Genomic DNA, 17,145 nt, shown 5'->3' with positions numbered 1-17,145 from the left:
GTTTTTCAATTTTCAGTCTTTTACCGTTGTTCGAACGTAAAACCCCTAAAGAGAACAATATTTTTTTACCACTAAAATCACTTGCATCAGGGAACTTTAGTTTTTGTACGAAAGATTTTATGGTGCTCTTACCCAAAAATATGCCACGATGTGCGTGAGTGTATATACATACTGTATGCATGGACTAACCTGAAAATGTTAGCAAGGGTTAATTCATTTTGATTGAAATGTCTAAGCAAAAATGGTTGAATTGAAATCGAGCAATGAGATGACTAATCGCCTATAAGATTATCAAACTAATCAAATTTAAGCAACACTTCAATTTCACATATGAATAGATTTCACTAATTTCAGTTTGCCGATCACAATTATTACCACCCATGGAAGTACATTAGTCCCAGACCAATCAAAATAAATGCCGGCCCCGTCTGTCTGCCTGCCTAGGCAGAACAATAATTGCCTTTGACTAGGGCTTCAGTGCCAAAGCCAGACCAACTTTAGCACTCTTTTCAATTGCTGCGGTGTCCACCTCTCCAGATATTGTGATAAGCGATCTTGGGCTCCATTCATGCTGGATCAGAGCACTTGCTCTCCCAAAGTTATTCACACGAGCCTTCACCGTGGTCAATGGGTCAAGAGCATGCTGCGTACCGATTGTAAGAGTGTTCTCATTACTTGAAAAGCTATGGGTCAGCTCCGCACCGACTGCCGTGTTAGTCAACAGGCTAACTATGTGGTAGTAGGAAGCATTAAGAGTGTCACCTCTATCATTCCTGTAGTGTATCATCAAAATACCTCATCAAAACCAGAAACATGACAACTAGAAATAAAAGAATCCACTCGGGCAGATAATTCTAGATAATTTTTCATGCTTCCGAACTGATAGTTCAATTAATGAATTACCACAATCACATAAAGCAATTCAATCGAAGTTCCATATAAAAAAAAATAGAGTGCACAAGAAAATATATAAACCTAAAGGCTGTCCCCGGCTCTGCTGAAAGAACTACTTACAATGCCAAGGAAGCAATGAGGTCAGAATGGGTGAAATTCAACCCAGCATTCAGTTTTGTAAAGTTCCCACTGGAAGTGTCAAATGAGAGATCAGTTCCAACGGAGACAAAATTGTTTCCGACCACACCCGAGAAGTTAACGAGGGGACTTGCAGTCAAACCAATGCTAGTGCTTATGCCAGCATATTCGTGTTGGTATTGCAGTTCCACCTGTTGTAACAACAATAAAGACCTTGTCATGTACTCATGAAACCAAATAAGTTTACACAAGGGAAGGAGAAAACAAAGCTGCAATGCATTCGTTAAACCACAATGCTGAAAATATTGGTATCAAGAACATAAAGCTTAAGTACAAGAGTAAGAAAAACTCCATTACCTTGCCAGACCTTTGATCAGGGACAATGCAACTAAAGATCGTCTTCAAACCCGGCGCAGGTTCATCAACAGTAATAGTGGTAAAAAGCTACAAAATAAACAGAAAACCACAAAAAATTAACAATTAGACCATATTTAAGTGAGGGAATTAACCAAGAAAAGTGACCGAAAAACTTTACCAAGAAAAAGCATTCCCTAACTGTCGGAACCATCTTTCGGTGGGCCCCGGAATTGGGCTTCGACTTGAAAAATATGGATTGGAGTCGCCACCGACCATTTTAAAAAACATTTAGGTAGGTCGGACACCATCTGACCTGATCTGCGTTGTACCAGAAATATATCGAGTTCGGGAGTCGGTTACGGTCAAGGAAGGATTAGCACCCTTGAACCGCCCTTTCGGTACCAATTAATTTATCGGTTGTCTTTATTTGAGAAAATTAAAATTTGAATTGAAATTTAAAAATTCGGTTCGAATTGCTTACCTTCGATCGATTGGAATTATCACTGAAAATGTTGAAAATGTTAGATGGTGAAATAAATACGAAGGAAAAAATATTAGTATAATAATGATAAAAATTGATGACAAAGATAAATAAGAGTTAGTAAAAAGAAAGATACTAGAAAATAGTAAAATAAGAGAAAATATATATATAAAAAAAAAAAAAAATAGAAAATGTTAGTTTAGACTAAATGAATAAATAAGTGAATAAGGAAAAAAATAATAGGATAAAATAGAAAAATTAATTAGAAACCGTGAGGAATAAATAAATAAATAAATAGGCATATAGAAGGGACCAAAATAGAAGTTTCACAAATCTTACTTCAAATTCGGAATATATATATATATATATATATATATATATAATATAGGACCAAAACATGAACGAAAGAAAAAAGAATGCCCAAAACAGAACCTTTAAAATGTCCCTGGATGATTAAATAATAAGCATACAAAGTAGGAGGGACCATAAAAAGGATTTCACCCCTTTGTTCCAGAACACGGCAAATTAAGGGGTCAAAACGACGTAGTTTTGGTGCGCCTATTTAAGGCTAAAGCAAGGCTTTTCTCACCCCCTCTCCCCTCATTTGCTAGGTTTCTCTCTCTCTCCTCTGATGATATCTCTCTCCCTTCTCTCTAGACTCGACCAAGGTCCGGCCACCGCCCGGTGACATCTCCACCGCGCCGACCACCGCCGACGCGGTGGTCGATATATCTAAACCCCCACAAAATGCTCTTCTCCGTACTGTGAACCAAAAACCAACCTCTAAATCCCCAAAACACACCCCAATAAGCGTAGATCTAAGTTCAAACCCTCGGCCCCTCACCTTTTCCGACGACCTTCCGTTTTTCCTGAAGTTCTCTTGACGCGTACTGTTTTTGTTATTTTTGCGTGTGTGTGTGTTTGGTATTTGGCTATTGTGGTTTGGTTTGCCTTCGATATTTTGTTTTCGTTGGGTGTTTGGTTATTTGGTTGTGATGATATTCTGATGGTTCACTGTTTGGTTTCGTTTGTTGGCCGTATGTGGGTTCTGTTATTGGCTGATGGGTTTTCCTCTGTGTGGCTTTGGTTTTCCGTTCATGTGTGTCCCCCTGTACTGTGTTGGTCGTGGGTTTTTATAAACCCACCGGCCGTTGTGAGTCCCGACGATCTCGGGATCCTGGTTGTTGTGGCCGGTCATCTCGGGATGGGTCAGTCCCGGGGATCTCGGCCGGCCGTTGGCACTGTTGACCGTTTGGCTCCCTGACTGCTCGGTGACTAAAACTGGGAACCCTAATCCCTTGCTGGGCTAGTTCAGCCCAAACTTGGACTGGATTCTTGAACATGGACCCTGCACAAAAATAAATGAGAAATAAAAAAAAAAAATAATAATAATATTATATATATAACGTTTTCAAAACATATATATAAATTTTTAAAATGTTTTAAAAACTATATATTATATATTTTTTCAAAATGGTTTTTAAAAATATATTATATAAATGTTTTCATAACGTTTTCAAAAGTATATATTATATATTTTAAAAACGTTTTCAAAAACTATATTATATAATTTTCAAAATATTTTCAAAATGGTTTTTAAAAATTATATATTATATAAATGTTTTCATAACGTTTTCAAAAGTATATATTATATATATTTTAAAACGTTTTCAAAACTATATATTATATAATTTTCAAAAATATTTTAAAAACTATATAATATACATATTTTCAAAAAATGTTTTAAACTATATATATATGTATTTTCAAAAATAATTTGCAAACTATATATATATGTGTATATATGTATAAAAAATAAATAAAAAAATTAAAAAAAAATATGGACGGAAATTAGTGTCTACAGCTGCCCCTCTTTGTCCTTTTTCGTGGAACGAAAACTAGGACAAAGACAAAAAGACACAAATTTTCGTTCGTGGAGTTGAAGAATAACTCCCTGTCGAATTGAGTTGCATATGGCTCCTCCGTCGCGAAGTCGAGTCCACCTTGAATGATATGTAATTGAAGCTGCAATTCAGAATTTGAATCTGGATGTAGCTTCTCGTTTCCAAATTGTAGTCACTTCGGTCTTCTTCTCGGTTTAAAGACCTTTGTTAAAATTTGACTAGAAAGTAGTTCTTTGATTCCACCATGCCCTTGAGCTGAACGAAAACGAACTCGAAAGGTCTTCACTGACATATAGTTTTTCTCGACTTAAACTATGCTGCTGGAAACGATTGATTGTCACTAAGTCACGGCTGACCCATGTCTTCTTCTCGATTTGAAAACCTTGATTGCAGCCGACAATAGTGGATTGAGGTATCGTCGAGCTGAATAGAGTCGAACTCGACAATTTTATTGACAAATAACCTTTCTCGCCATGAGTTATGTTGTAAATGATATGACCTCGAAGTTGAGTGTAATCGAACTCGGGAGTCTTTGGCAGATAGCCCTTCTCGACTTAAGCTATGCTGCATATGATGTGCCTTGGAGCTGAGCGTAGTCGAACTCAAAGGTCTTTTGGTCACAGATAACCCTTCTAGCCTTGAGTTATGCTGTAAATGATGTGCCCCCGAAGCTGAGTATAATCAAACTCGAAGGTCTTTTGTTGGCAGACAGCCCTTCTAGACTTAAGCTGTGCCGCAAATGATATGCCCTTGAAGCTGAGTGTAATCGAACTTAAGGGTCTTTAGTTGGCAGATAACCCTTCTTGACTTAAGTTATACTACAAATGATGTGCCTTCGAAGCTGAACGTAGTCGAACTCGAGGGTCTTTGGCAGATAGCCCTTCTCGACTTAAGCTATTCTGTAAATGATGTGCCTTGGCTGAGCGTAGTCGAACTCAAAGGTCTTTGGTGACAGATAACCCTTCTAGCCTTGAGTTATGCTGTAAATGATATGCCCTTGAAGCTGAGTGTAATCGAACTTAAGGGTCTTTAGTTGGCATAACCCTTCTCGACTTAAGTTATGCTGCAAATGTGCCTTGGAGCTGAGCGTAGTCGAACTCAAAGGTCTTTTGTTAGCAGATAATCCTTCTTGACTTAAGTATACTGCAAATGATGCCTTCGAAGCTGAACGTAGTCGAACTCGGGTCTTGGCAGATAGCCCTTCTCGACTTAAGCTATTCTGCAAATGATGTGCCTTGGAGCTGAGCGTAGTCGAACTCAAAGGTCTTTTGTTAGCAGATAATCCTTCTTGACTTAAGTTATACTGCAAATGATGTGCCTTCGAAGCTGAACGTAGTCGAACTCGAGGGTCTTTGGCAGATAGCCCTTCTCGACTTAAGCTATTCTGCAAATGATGTGCCTTGGAGCTGAGCGTAGTCGAACTCAAAGGTCTTTGCTAACAGATAACCCTTCTAGCCTTGAGTTATGCTGTAAATGTTATGCCCTTGAAGCTGAGTGTAATCGAACTTAAGGGTCTTTGGCAGATAGCTCTTCTCAACTTAAGCTGTACTGCAAATGATGTGCCTTGGAGCTGAGCGTAGTCGAACTCGAAGGTCTTGGTGGGCAGATAGCCCTTCTGGCCTTAAGCTAAGCTGCAAATAGTTTGTTTAAAAATGGCTTCCCTTTACGGGTCGAAAACGATCATGATTCTTCAGGTGGTTCCCCTAAGCTGGTCTGGAAAACCTACTGATAATTTGACAGCCGATATCTTCCGTCGTGGAATTGAAATCTGGCTTGAAAGTGTTAACTGAAAACATATTGCTCTTGTTGAGTTGAGCTGAACTGAATTTGATCTGAATTGGTTCTCGAACCCATCTGAAATTGGTTCTGAGATCTGTATATATGTAAAGTCGATTGAGGGTAGCTTCTTGCTGCTGAGTTACACCATTGTTCTTTAAAGGTGCTTGCAAGTCGAGTATATCTTGAAATAGAATTGAAACCTGACTCAAAGGGCTGTAAAAAATGTATGCTAAAATGATGAATGTGACGCACCTAAGTATGTCTAAGATGCATGCAACATGAATGAATTATGATTTATTTCTTGGATGGAGTCTCGTGCTTTGTCTGCCAATCTGGTCCTTGGAATCGATCGTGCCCCATTTGCTTCTCGAGCTTGGGCTTTACAGACATTTCATATCTGAGATTGTTCTGTTTGAAAATTTTTCTCATTTTTCTTGTTTCAGGAGAGAAAATGATAAAATGATGTAAATATTATTCGCAATTGAATCAATTATAAACGTGAGTTCAAAGAATCAAAGGAATCAATAGCTCTTTTAACGTTTTCAGAGTTACAGCTCTTGACCAGTGTCAAATGGATGGTTGGCTATAGCTTGGCCCTTTATAAGGTTTTGGTAAAAAAAATGTCTTTTTTTTTTTTTTGAAATATCGCAAATGCTTTGCATTCAATTGATGCGGGCATTCAATTGAGTGCGGACAAAATGACACAAACTAGCATGATCACTACTAGACCTTTTATTTCAGTCCTCTGAAATTCTTTTTTTTTTTTTGAATATCGCAACATGCTTTGGCACTTCAATTGAGTGTGCGGACAAAATGACACAACTAGCATGATCACTTACTAGACCTTTATTTCAGTCCTCTGAAATCTTCTATTTGTTCAAGCTTTGTAGGCTCCTCTAACAAAGGCAGTGCAAAAACATCGGTCTAAAAAAAATTCTTGAGTGCTCGTGTGTGTTGACTATAACAGGTGTTCCTTAACTCCCTTAGTCCGTTTTACCGAAATTTCTTGTTTAGATAAATTTGATTTAACTTGTATCTGGCTAGCTGAATCCTAAAGTCGGGCATTAACCAATTGCCTTAGAGGGACAACTTAATATTATAATCACTCTTATCAAGTTAACTGAAGGGTTCATCTCATCATCTCATCCTGACAAGAGCAGTGGAGCAAACACCGAATTGCCAAGTGTCCGAGCAATGTCATGGTTTAAACGTAATCTACTCATAAGGCCAGGGCTTTAAGTTTCCTCTATGACCAATTGCCTTAGCGGAATAGCTCAGTTTTACGGATTTAATTCTTAAGATTGTCAAGAAGAACCTGTCATAGTCTAGGTGTTTTTGAAAGTCAAGGAATCTCATCTTTATAGTCAATTTTCAAGCAACTGACCTAAACTGGATTCACTACTCGACTCTTTCATTTGTAAAGATCATCATCGTCATTGAACGTCTTAAATAAAAAACATAGTAATGTCATATGCAAATGATGCCCCCCCACGTTGTCCGCACCTTGTGAAAGAAAAAGGTTAATTGGTTCATTGCAAGAGCAGGATATGCGTTTGAGTGTATATCTGGATGAGGTCAAAGTCCTTTGTTTTAAATCATGTTACTCCGTCAAAGGTCTGTAACTTGAATCGTTTACGGAGTTCTAATTCAGATGATATTCAAAGAATTGTAAGTTTGATGCGTAACAGTTCTCAATTGTGTGCCCTGGGACTCCGCCGTGATATTCAATACGCATTCTCATCATACCACTTGGGGTCTGGGGTTTCATGGGTTCTACTGGATATGGTGACACTACATGGGTGTCAAGAAGTTGCTGATAAGCTCTTTGTAGGTCATGGGAATAGGGTCGAAATGTTCCTTTTCCCTCATGGAATTGTTTAGAAGTACTAACGGTAAGCTGCAGTTGATTTGGGCTGAGATTGTAACACCTTTGCTGAAATGTTTGATGTTGTTAACCACTCCATCCCTCTCCCTCATAGGAGGCTTCTTACTGGCTTCCCCATCCTTAATTTTGCCTTGATTATGGCTGACTCAATCATTTCTCCGGCCATAACCAAGTCTGAAAAGCTTCCTGATGTGATCGCAACCAGTGCCCGAAGTATGGAGCCTTCAGGGTCTGCACGAAGAGCTTTCGGGTTTCCTTTTCATCTAACGGTGGATGAACTTGCACAGCCAAACCCTCATTTTTGTGCGTACTGCCTGAAACCCTCGTTATGCTTATTTTCCATGCTTTGTAGCATAACTCGATCTGGCCTTATGTCATTGATATGCTTGTATTGTTCCAGAAATGATTGGCCAGGTCCTTCTAGGTCTTGATTTGATCGGCTTAGCTGGTTGTACCACCGAATGGCTGATCCCGACAGACTATCCTGAAAAGCAGTGGATCAGGAGTTGGTCGTTTCCTCCATATCCTGTCATCTTTCGGCAGAACATGGTGATGTGAGCGGATGGACAACTGTTTCCGTCAAACTTCTCGAACTCTGGGGACTTAAATTTCAGGGGAAGAACCAAGTCTGGGACTAGACTAAGTTCCGCTGCATCGATTTCATGGTAGTCACGGTCTCCTTTGACTATATTCATTTGGTCCCCAATTGTTTGATTTTTTCCTCCATCTTCCTCGCTTTTTCCTCTTCGTCCAAATCCGGTACATGGTAATAACCCGGATTTTTAGGGTTAATCACAAGGACGAGGGCTTTGCTTTTGCAGCAGATGAGTCCCCTCGAAGTTCTGTAAGATTTCAGGTGAGATAACCACTTGTGGGTAGGTTGTATAGTTACCCCTTCCGATGAACCTGCCCCGGCACAATGGTCTGTTGTAGGCCAATTAACTTGGCAACGATCTGATCAACCAAGGACTTGGTTCTTTGTGATTATTTCTAGAGTATTTCGACTGTTCTGGTTTATCTTGTCTTCTAGCTCTTTCTGTAGTTTTAACATATTCTCTTCGATTTGTGTAATTCTGGCTTCCATCATCTTCTTCTTCAAATGAGTGTTATGCGGATGGGGTGTGTCCAATGCTTGAGGCGGTGTATCCCGTATTTGCTCCCCCTTTGAGATATGTTTATGTTAGAAAATAAAATAAAAAATGCAAAATGTCTAAATATATGATGCATGAAATGTCTGAGGCATTGATCCAAAAAATGTGACTGTTATTCTGAATAACCCTTATTGGTGACAAAAGTGTTACGTCTGAAGAGACAAAAACTTTTTTGATGGCACAAATCTTGCACAGCTTCTGACCAGTTGACTCGTCTTTTTCACTGGTTGAATATCTTGTAGAACTATTCTGGCTCCTTTGGCTAAACTTGTGCAGGTGATGGGTTGCTTACCCCAAAAAGGGTCTCGAAGGACTACATCTCCAGCTTTCACTCTATGTCGAGCTTGTTTTTAATGAAAATGCCATTGGAGCGAGAGAAACTATCCAAAGCTTGCTTCTTGAATTCATCAGCAATGGTATCCAGCTCCAGCTATCGTTTTGCCATTGTCGTCTTTGAAGTGAATCCTAAGATCAGTGGTCTTCATCTTGCCCCTGCAACTTCTGCCAGTCAGTTCTTCAAAGATGGACTTTCATTGTGCTTGATGTAGACCCGGTTCATTGAGTCCCTTATAATAATGATATACTCTTCAATTGCGGGCACCATGTCCTCTGGATTGAAGGTGACACATGGTCGCCTTGTAGACTGTCCTCTGCATTTTCATCTCTTGTATTACAACCCTTTTGTCCATTAATGCTGATTATTCATGTTTAACAAACACATTTTTGGTGGATCAACACCTAGTTTTAAATGATGCGAATGATGAAAACATAATAAAAGAAAACAAAAAATAAAAAGAGTTAGTGAGGTAAATCAAAACAATAATAAAAATGAAAAAAAAATCTTACCCCACATGATATCTACCCCACATGCTTTAATTCTTACCCGGACATGATCTCTATCCCGCATGCTAATTTCAAACAAATCCTAACCGCATATTTGTCTAGTTCGCATGCTTTGAGCAGAAAATAAAGTAGGAAATCAAACAGCCTAAGGTTTAGAATGAGGTTTTGGGGTGGGCTCTAATTCCCTGCACTCTCCCGGTTTAGGTTCTAAAAACGGTACTCGAGTTCTCCTTGCCGGTGCCCCCTTGGGCTTACCAGACCCTTAGTCCTAAGCCTATTACAAGCTCATATGGACTAAGTTAAACTCGAGAGGACACATTCCCTTATGCCCGCACGGTGAATAAATTCACACGAAGACATAAGGTATATGAATCCCGAAGGCTACTTGCTAGGCATATGTGGTGAATAAATTCACACGAATGCGTCGCTTTCACCCCCACTTAAAATGGGTTCGGAGCTCAGGTTTAGAGCTAGAGATGGAAACTTTTAAAAAATCTGAAACCATTGAAAAAAAATGTCAGTACAACTATTTATTTGAAAAAATAATCAAAGGTAACTAATTCGAATCGAATAAATAAATTAAAATTTAAATTTACCATTTTCGCATAAAAGACAACCGAAAATTAATTTCGGCCTGACTCACTTACCTGTCCCCAGCGGAGTCGCCAAGCTGTCGGAACCGTCTTTCGGTGGGCCCCGGAATTGGGCTTCGACTTGAAAAATATGGATTGGAGTCGCCACCGACCATTTTAAAAAACATTTAGGTGGGTCGGACACCATCTGACATGATCTGCGTTGTACCAGAAATATATCGAGTTCGGGAGTCGGTTACGGTCAAGGAAGGATTAGCACCCTTGAACCGCCCTTTCGGTACCAATTAATTTATCGGTTGTCTTTATTTGAGAAAATTAAAATTTGAATTGAAATTTAAAAATTCGGTTCGAATTGCTTACCTTCGATCGATTGGAATTATCACTGAAAATGTTGAAATGTTAGATGGTGAAATAATACGAAGGAAAAATATTAGTATAATAATGATAAAAATTGATGACAAAGATAAATAAGAGTTAGTAAAAAAGAAAGATACTAGAAAATAGTAAAATAAGAGAAAATAATATATATAAAAAAAGAAAAAAAAATAGAAAATGTTAGTTTAGACTAAATGAATAAATAAGTGAATAAGGAAAAAAATAATAGGATAAAATAGAAAAATTAATTAGAAACCGTGAGGAAATAAATAAATAAATAAAATAGGCATATAGAAGGGACCAAAATAGAAGTTTCACAAATCTTACTTCAAATTCGGAATATATATATATATATATATATATATATATATATATAGGACCAAAACATGAACGAAAGAAAAAAGAATGCCCAAAAGAACCTTTAAAATGTCCCTGGATGATTAAATAATAAGCATACAAAGTAGGAGGGACCATAAAAAGGATTTCACCCCTTTGTTCCAGAACACGGTAAATTAAGGGGCCAAAACGACGTAGTTTTGGTGCGCCTATTTAAGGCTAAAGCAAGGCTTTTCTCACCCCCTCTCCCCTCATTTGCTAGGTTTCTCTCTCTCTCCTCTGATGATATCTCTCTCCCTTCTCTCTAGACTCGACCAAGGTCCGGCCACCGCCCGGTGACATCTCCACCGCGCCGACCACCGCCGACGCGGTGGTCGATATATCTAAACCCCCACAAAATGCTCTTCTCCGTACTGTGAACCAAAAACCAACCTCTAAATCCCCAAAACACACCCCAGTAAGCGTAGATCTAAGTTCAAACCCTCGGCCCCTCACCTTTTCCGACGACCTTCCGTTTTTCCTGAAGTTCTCCTGACGCGTACTGTTTTTGTTATTTTTGCGTGTGTGTGTGTTTGGTATTTGGCTATTGTGGTTTGGTTTGCCTTCGATTTTGTTTTCGTTGGGTGTTTGGTTATTTGGTTGTGATGATATTCTGATGGTTCACTGTTTGGTTTCGTTTGTTGGCCGTATGTGGGTTCTGTTATTGGCTGATGGGTTTTCCTCTGTGTGGCTTTGGTTTTCCGTTCATGTGTGTCCCCCTGTACTGTGTTGGTCGTGGGTTTTTATAAACCCCACCAGCCGTTGTGAGTCCCGACGATCTCGGGATCGTGGTTGTTGTGGCCGGTCATCCCGGGATGGGTCAGTCCCGGGGATCTCGGCCGGCCGTTGGCACTGTTGACCGTTTGGCTCCCTGACTGCTCGGTGACTGAAAACTGGGAACCCTAATCCCTTGCTGGGCTAGTTCAGGCCCAAACTTGGACTGGATTCTTGAACATGGACCCTGCACAAAAATAAATGAGAAATAAAAAATAAATAATATAATATTATATATAAACGTTTTCAAAAACATATAATATATAAATTTTTAAAATGTTTGAAAAAACTATATTATATATTTTCAAAATGGTTTTTAAAAATATATATTATATAAATGTTTTCATAACGTTTTCAAAAGTATATTATATATTTTAAAAACGTTTTCAAAAACTATATATTATATAATTTTCAAAAAATATATTTTCAAAATGGTTTTTAAAAATTATATATTATATAAATGTTTTCATAACGTTTTCAAAAGTATATTATATATTTTAAAAACGTTTTCAAAAACTATATTATAATTTTCAAAAATATTTTAAAAACTATATAATATACATATTTCAAAAAATGTTTTAAACTATATATTATATATGTATTTTCAAAAATAATTTGCAAACTATATAATATATATGTGTATATATGTATAAAAAATAAATAAAAAAAATATGGACGAAAATTAGTGTCTACACTAACTTTGTATTAATCATAATGAGACGGCATTCTGTGAATATACCGGTACAACCTTCGAAATTAGGGATTTACCAAATTGTGAGAAAAATTGACAGCTTACCTTAGAATTAGTGTCAACTTTCACATTGGTTGTGATATTCTTGTTCTTCAGCTCCGTGCTTATATCACCCAACAGTAATTCACCTTTTTTAGTTCCAGTTAATGTGATTGCCTAAATATTTATCAAATTAAAGAATATGAATATAAATTACACAAGAAACTAGGATATAAAAAGGAAACAATGACCTGAAACCATAAATCTCTATATCAATCACAAAATCATGCACTACTGCAAACAAATTCAAAGAAATTATATGAATTTTTATAACTAGATTACTAACCCCCCCCCCCCCAAAAAAAACAATATTAAGTTCATAATATGCTGAAATTGCTACACATATTTTCCACAAACGTGATAGACTAATAATCGATATAAAGAAGAGAGATCAATAATAAGAAATTTCAAATATGAGTTCATTCACACAAGGAACATAAATTAAAATAATAGCAGAAGCTTCACTAAATCAGTTGAACAATGAAGCAATATTTAAATATCCAACAAAAAATAAAAAAAGAAACTCACAACTCCATTGGAAGTGTATGTAGTGACAGTGAACTTGTGGTCGGCCTGGTAATCCTTGTAAAGAAGATCTAAATTAAAAAAAAAAAGTAAGATAAACTAAGAAACAAGTAATCTTAGTTTCACCTCTAGCCTTTTTGCCGATATCGGTGTAGAGACCAGGGCCTTTTCCCATGCTTCTTTACTTTCTTTTTTCCCGAGAAAATGGAGAGGAAAATGAGAGAGCTCCTCGTTGTCAACGAAACATACGGAAGAGAAAAGAACTTGATTTAAAAAAAATCTAATTAATAAATATTTGGTTATTTTGGACCGTTGATCCTGAGTGGACAAAAATATCCGCTTTTCTTGACCGTTGATATCAATTGCATGGTTGTTGGGGCCTCGGGTGTCTGGAATCCAGATTGGGCATATTCGTCTAAACAATATCACGTTTTCGATTTCGGATCTTTTAATATGGGTTTTGTCAAGGCCCTGTTTGGTTTTATAAAATTATTTTACTCCAGCCCAAGCGTATATGCTTGTGTAAGTTTGGCTAAAGTCGGGCTAGACAAACATGTCTTGAAGTTTGGGCAGGCTACTTAAAGCACTTTTCGATTTTTTGGTAAATATTTATTTTGATATTTAAATTTAATTTTATTGTTCAATTTGATATATGAATTTGATTTTTTGTTTAAATGATATATGAAATTAAATTTTCAGTTTAATTTTATATTTACATGTTTTTTGGTTAAATTAAATATTTATATTTGACTTTACAATTTAAACTAATACTTCCATTAGACTTTTTGGTTTAATTTGATATTTGTGTTTTTTTGTGCAATTAATTATTAAGTCTGAAATAATAATATTTATATTTTTAAAATTTTAAAATTATTTAAATCCCTCTAAATATGTTCAAGTCGAATGAATTCAAATCTGGAATAATTCAAAATAGATAATAATTTAAGTATTTAATTAGGAAAAATAAAACTATCAAACTAAATCAAAAAAGTTAAATTCAAATATTAATTTAAATAAAAAGTTAAATTCACGTAATTGTACAAAAAATCAAATTCTTATATCAAAATATATAATAATTTCTACTTTATGGGCACTTTTTTAATGTTTATACATAAAATTTGTATTAATTTGTTTTAATATATATGTATTTTTAATAGTAAATTTTTCGATAAATTTGGTGTAAATATAAGACAATACATATTCAAAGATTCTCAACTATTAACTAACAACCAGTTGATCTAGTGGGATGAGATATTTGGTCTCTTAAATAGGGTCAGGGGTTCGAATCCTGTCGTTTGCGAATGGAGCAAACTGGGTTGAGAGGGTCGCCCATGCCTATGCAGTACTCGATCTGAATTAATCGATCAATAGATCGGATATCAGTGATTAATTCAAAAAAAATATTATCAACTATTTAATAATAAAAATTCACATTCATCTATATGTGATTTTCAAATCTGAAATCTCGAGAAATAACAATAGATATTCTAACTATTGAGGTTGATTGATTCGGACCATGTTAAATAATAATTTTAATATATATATTTAACCATAGAATGATGTATGGGGCAGTTCTACACTGCGACACCTTAATATAAGGTTAAAATAAGGCGCTACCGGTACTATTATTATTTTTACCTAAAATATTTTTTAACATTTTCGGTCATATTTTAACGCTTAGTAATGTTTTCGGTCATTTTTTAGCGCCTGATAATGTTTCCGATCATTTTTTACCGGTTTTGTTATTTAAACAATAACAAAACCGGTAGCACTTTATTTTAGTCTTATAGTAAGGCTGCCGTACGTGAATGTTTCTCTGATGTATGTTATAAGATAATATAAATGACATGTAGCTTTATGTAGACATTCCTTTTCATCCTAATTTTAAAAAAATATTATTTATTATTATTAATATTATTATTTAATTATTTTTGCAGGGCCATATTCAACCCTACCATTTCACAATACTCCTAAAAATAGTAAGAAAAAAAACCATCAAACCACCAACCATTATCTCACCACTACCCCCACCATTATCTCAACCACGTTGTCCCCATTTCCCCACTTCCAAGACAACCACTTTCCCACACCTCTCTGCCTGCACAAGTCTATAAATTCTTTCCATTAACAGAACTAAAGGGGGACAAAGAAAAAACAAAATGGGGGCTTTTTCTCTCTTTGATGGTAGAGCTCTTAGCTTTTAATTTTTGAAGTGAGTCTTCAGATCCATGGGGAAGCAGCAACAAAACTCCAAAGAAACCATGATGAATGAGGCCAGGTGGTGTTAAATGATTTGGTCCTTTCTTCCCCTCTGATTCACCAACTTTCCCCCTCGCCTCTCAGCTCCTCCCGCTAATCATCACCCTCTTTGATTCCAACAAAAACGACGACAACAATCGCCATTTTATCTCCCATGGCAACAACGCCTTTGCCATCGTCCACTATTTGCTCTCCTCGCAGCAAATCGCCGCCTCGCTTTCATTAGTATCGGTTTCTCGAAAACGAAAGAGGACCCATGGCTCGGAATCTCTCTATTTTTTCCATACAAAACCCTTAGTCCTGAAAAACAAGCTCCCTAGATGGCACGATCAACTGCAGTGTTGGTGCCTGAATTTCCGAGGGCGAGTAACCGTTACATCAGTTAAGAACTTCCAGTTAATCGCGACCACACCGCAACCATTAGCTACCCATTGACCGAGGCTTTGTCGAAGATGCCAGACAGGTGTATTCAAAGGTACCCGGGATTGTACGGCTCCGATGATCTAGTGCAAGCTTGTATGGCTGAACTCGGTGTCCCACTCACCAAGGAATTCAGTTTCCATCAGAATTTCAGATGTTGGTGAGAATATTTTTTTTGTCACATGCTATAAGTTGAGGACGTGAGTGCATGTAGGTTTTATCCATCTTTTATGTAATATTATGTCCCAAATGTTGTTAAAAATGGTTGCATTATAGTTTTACGCATTTTTGGGAGTTAACTTGAATGTTTATATCAATATATATATATATTGTTTAAAGTAAAATGATTTAACATTTTGGGTCAATTCATTATTTTTGTAAATCTAACTCTTTTTAATCTTTTAGGGTACTTTATAATCGATCAAAGGTAATGATTCGAATTGATTTTTTAAATTTTAATTGAAACTTTAATTTTCGCAATTAAGACAACCGATAAATTAAAACAGTACCGAAAGGGCGGTTCAAGGGTGCTAATCCTTCCTTGACCGTAACCGACTTCCGAGTCCAACACGTTTATGGTACAACACAGATCAAGTAAGATGGCGTCCGACCAACCTAAATTTGCTTTAAAATGGTTGGTGGCGACTCTAACCCGATTCATTTACGTCGAAGCCCAATTCTGGGGCCCTAACGAAAGACGGCCGCGACAGCTTGGCGACTCCGTTAGGGACAGGCAAGTGAGTCAGGCCAAAATTAATTTTCGGTTGTCTTTTTTAGTGAAAATTAAAAATTTTAATTTTAATTTATTTATTCGATTTCAATTATTTACCTTTGATTATTTTTTTCAAATAAATAGTTGTGCTGACATTTTTTTTCAATGATTTCAGATTTTTTAAAAGTTTTCTATCTCTGGCTCTATACCCGAGCTCCGAACCCGTTTTAAATGGGGTGAAAGCGACACCTTCGTGTGAATTTATTCACCGCACAGGCCTAGCAAGTAGCCTTCGGGATTCATATTCCTTATGTTTTCGTGTGAATTTATTCACCGCACAAATATAAGGGAATGTTTCCTCTCGAGTTTAACTTAGTCCACATAAGTTTGTAATAGGCTTAAGACTAAGGGTCTGGTAAGCCCAACGAGCCACCATCAAGGAGAATTCGAGTACCTTTTTAGAACCTAAACCGGGAGAGTATAGGGAATTAGAGCCCACCCCAAAACCTTATTCCAAACCCTAGGCTGCTTTGATTTTATTTCATGCTTTACTTTCTGTTCAAAGCATGCGAACTAGACAAATATGCGGTTAGGATTTGTTTAAAATTAGCATGTGGGATAGAGATCATGTCCAGGTAGGCATAATAAGCATGTAGGGTAGGATTTTTCATTTTTATTATTGTTTTGATCTACGTCACTAACTCTTTTTATATTTTCTCTTTTATTTTGTTTTCATCATTCACATCATTTAAAAGAGGTATTGATCCACCAAAAACGTGTTTGTTAAACATGAATAATATGCATTAATGGACAAAGGGGTTATAATACAAAGAGATGAAAAGCTCAGAAGTCCAGCCGTGGTCAAAGAATACTTAGGGGCAAAGGTTGCA

General features: G+C 36.8%; 1 protein-coding gene across 1 annotated transcript; it reads right to left on the bottom strand.

Annotated features, from left to right (window-relative positions):
* Positions 1-305: 305 nt before the first annotated feature.
* LOC120122081 (mitochondrial outer membrane protein porin of 36 kDa-like) lies at positions 306-13,107 on the bottom strand. Its single transcript, XM_039141322.1, has 6 exons — positions 12,991-13,107; positions 12,868-12,935; positions 12,346-12,456; positions 1,390-1,476; positions 1,015-1,223; positions 306-773 (listed from the first exon to the last, which is right to left on the bottom strand). Exons 1-6 carry the CDS (start codon positions 13,037-13,039, stop codon positions 467-469), a joined length of 831 nt encoding a protein of 276 aa, XP_038997253.1. The 5' UTR covers positions 13,040-13,107; the 3' UTR covers positions 306-466.
* Positions 13,108-17,145: the final 4,038 nt, after the last annotated feature.

Source organism: Hibiscus syriacus, unplaced genomic scaffold (assembly GCF_006381635.1).
Source record: "Hibiscus syriacus cultivar Baekdansim isolate YM2019G1 unplaced genomic scaffold, ASM638163v2 tig00110384_pilon, whole genome shotgun sequence".
NCBI classification, from domain to species: domain Eukaryota; kingdom Viridiplantae; phylum Streptophyta; class Magnoliopsida; order Malvales; family Malvaceae; genus Hibiscus; species Hibiscus syriacus.
Note: the sequence above shows the minus strand (reverse complement) of the source record. Positions and strands in the feature narration are given on the sequence as shown.

Bases quoted from the DNA above. Each gene is read 5' to 3' on its own strand.
- LOC120122081 (XM_039141322.1), bottom strand. From the start codon at position 13,039: ATGGGAAAAGGCCCTGGTCTCTACACCGATATCGGCAAAAAGGCTAGA. The intron at 12,936-12,990 runs GTGAAACTAAGA...TTTTTAATTTAG, and splicing joins TATCGGCAAAAAGGCTAGAG to ATCTTCTTTACAAGGATTAC. The intron at 12,457-12,867 runs GTGAGTTTCTTT...ATAAATATTTAG, and splicing joins CATACACTTCCAATGGAGTT to GCAATCACATTAACTGGAAC.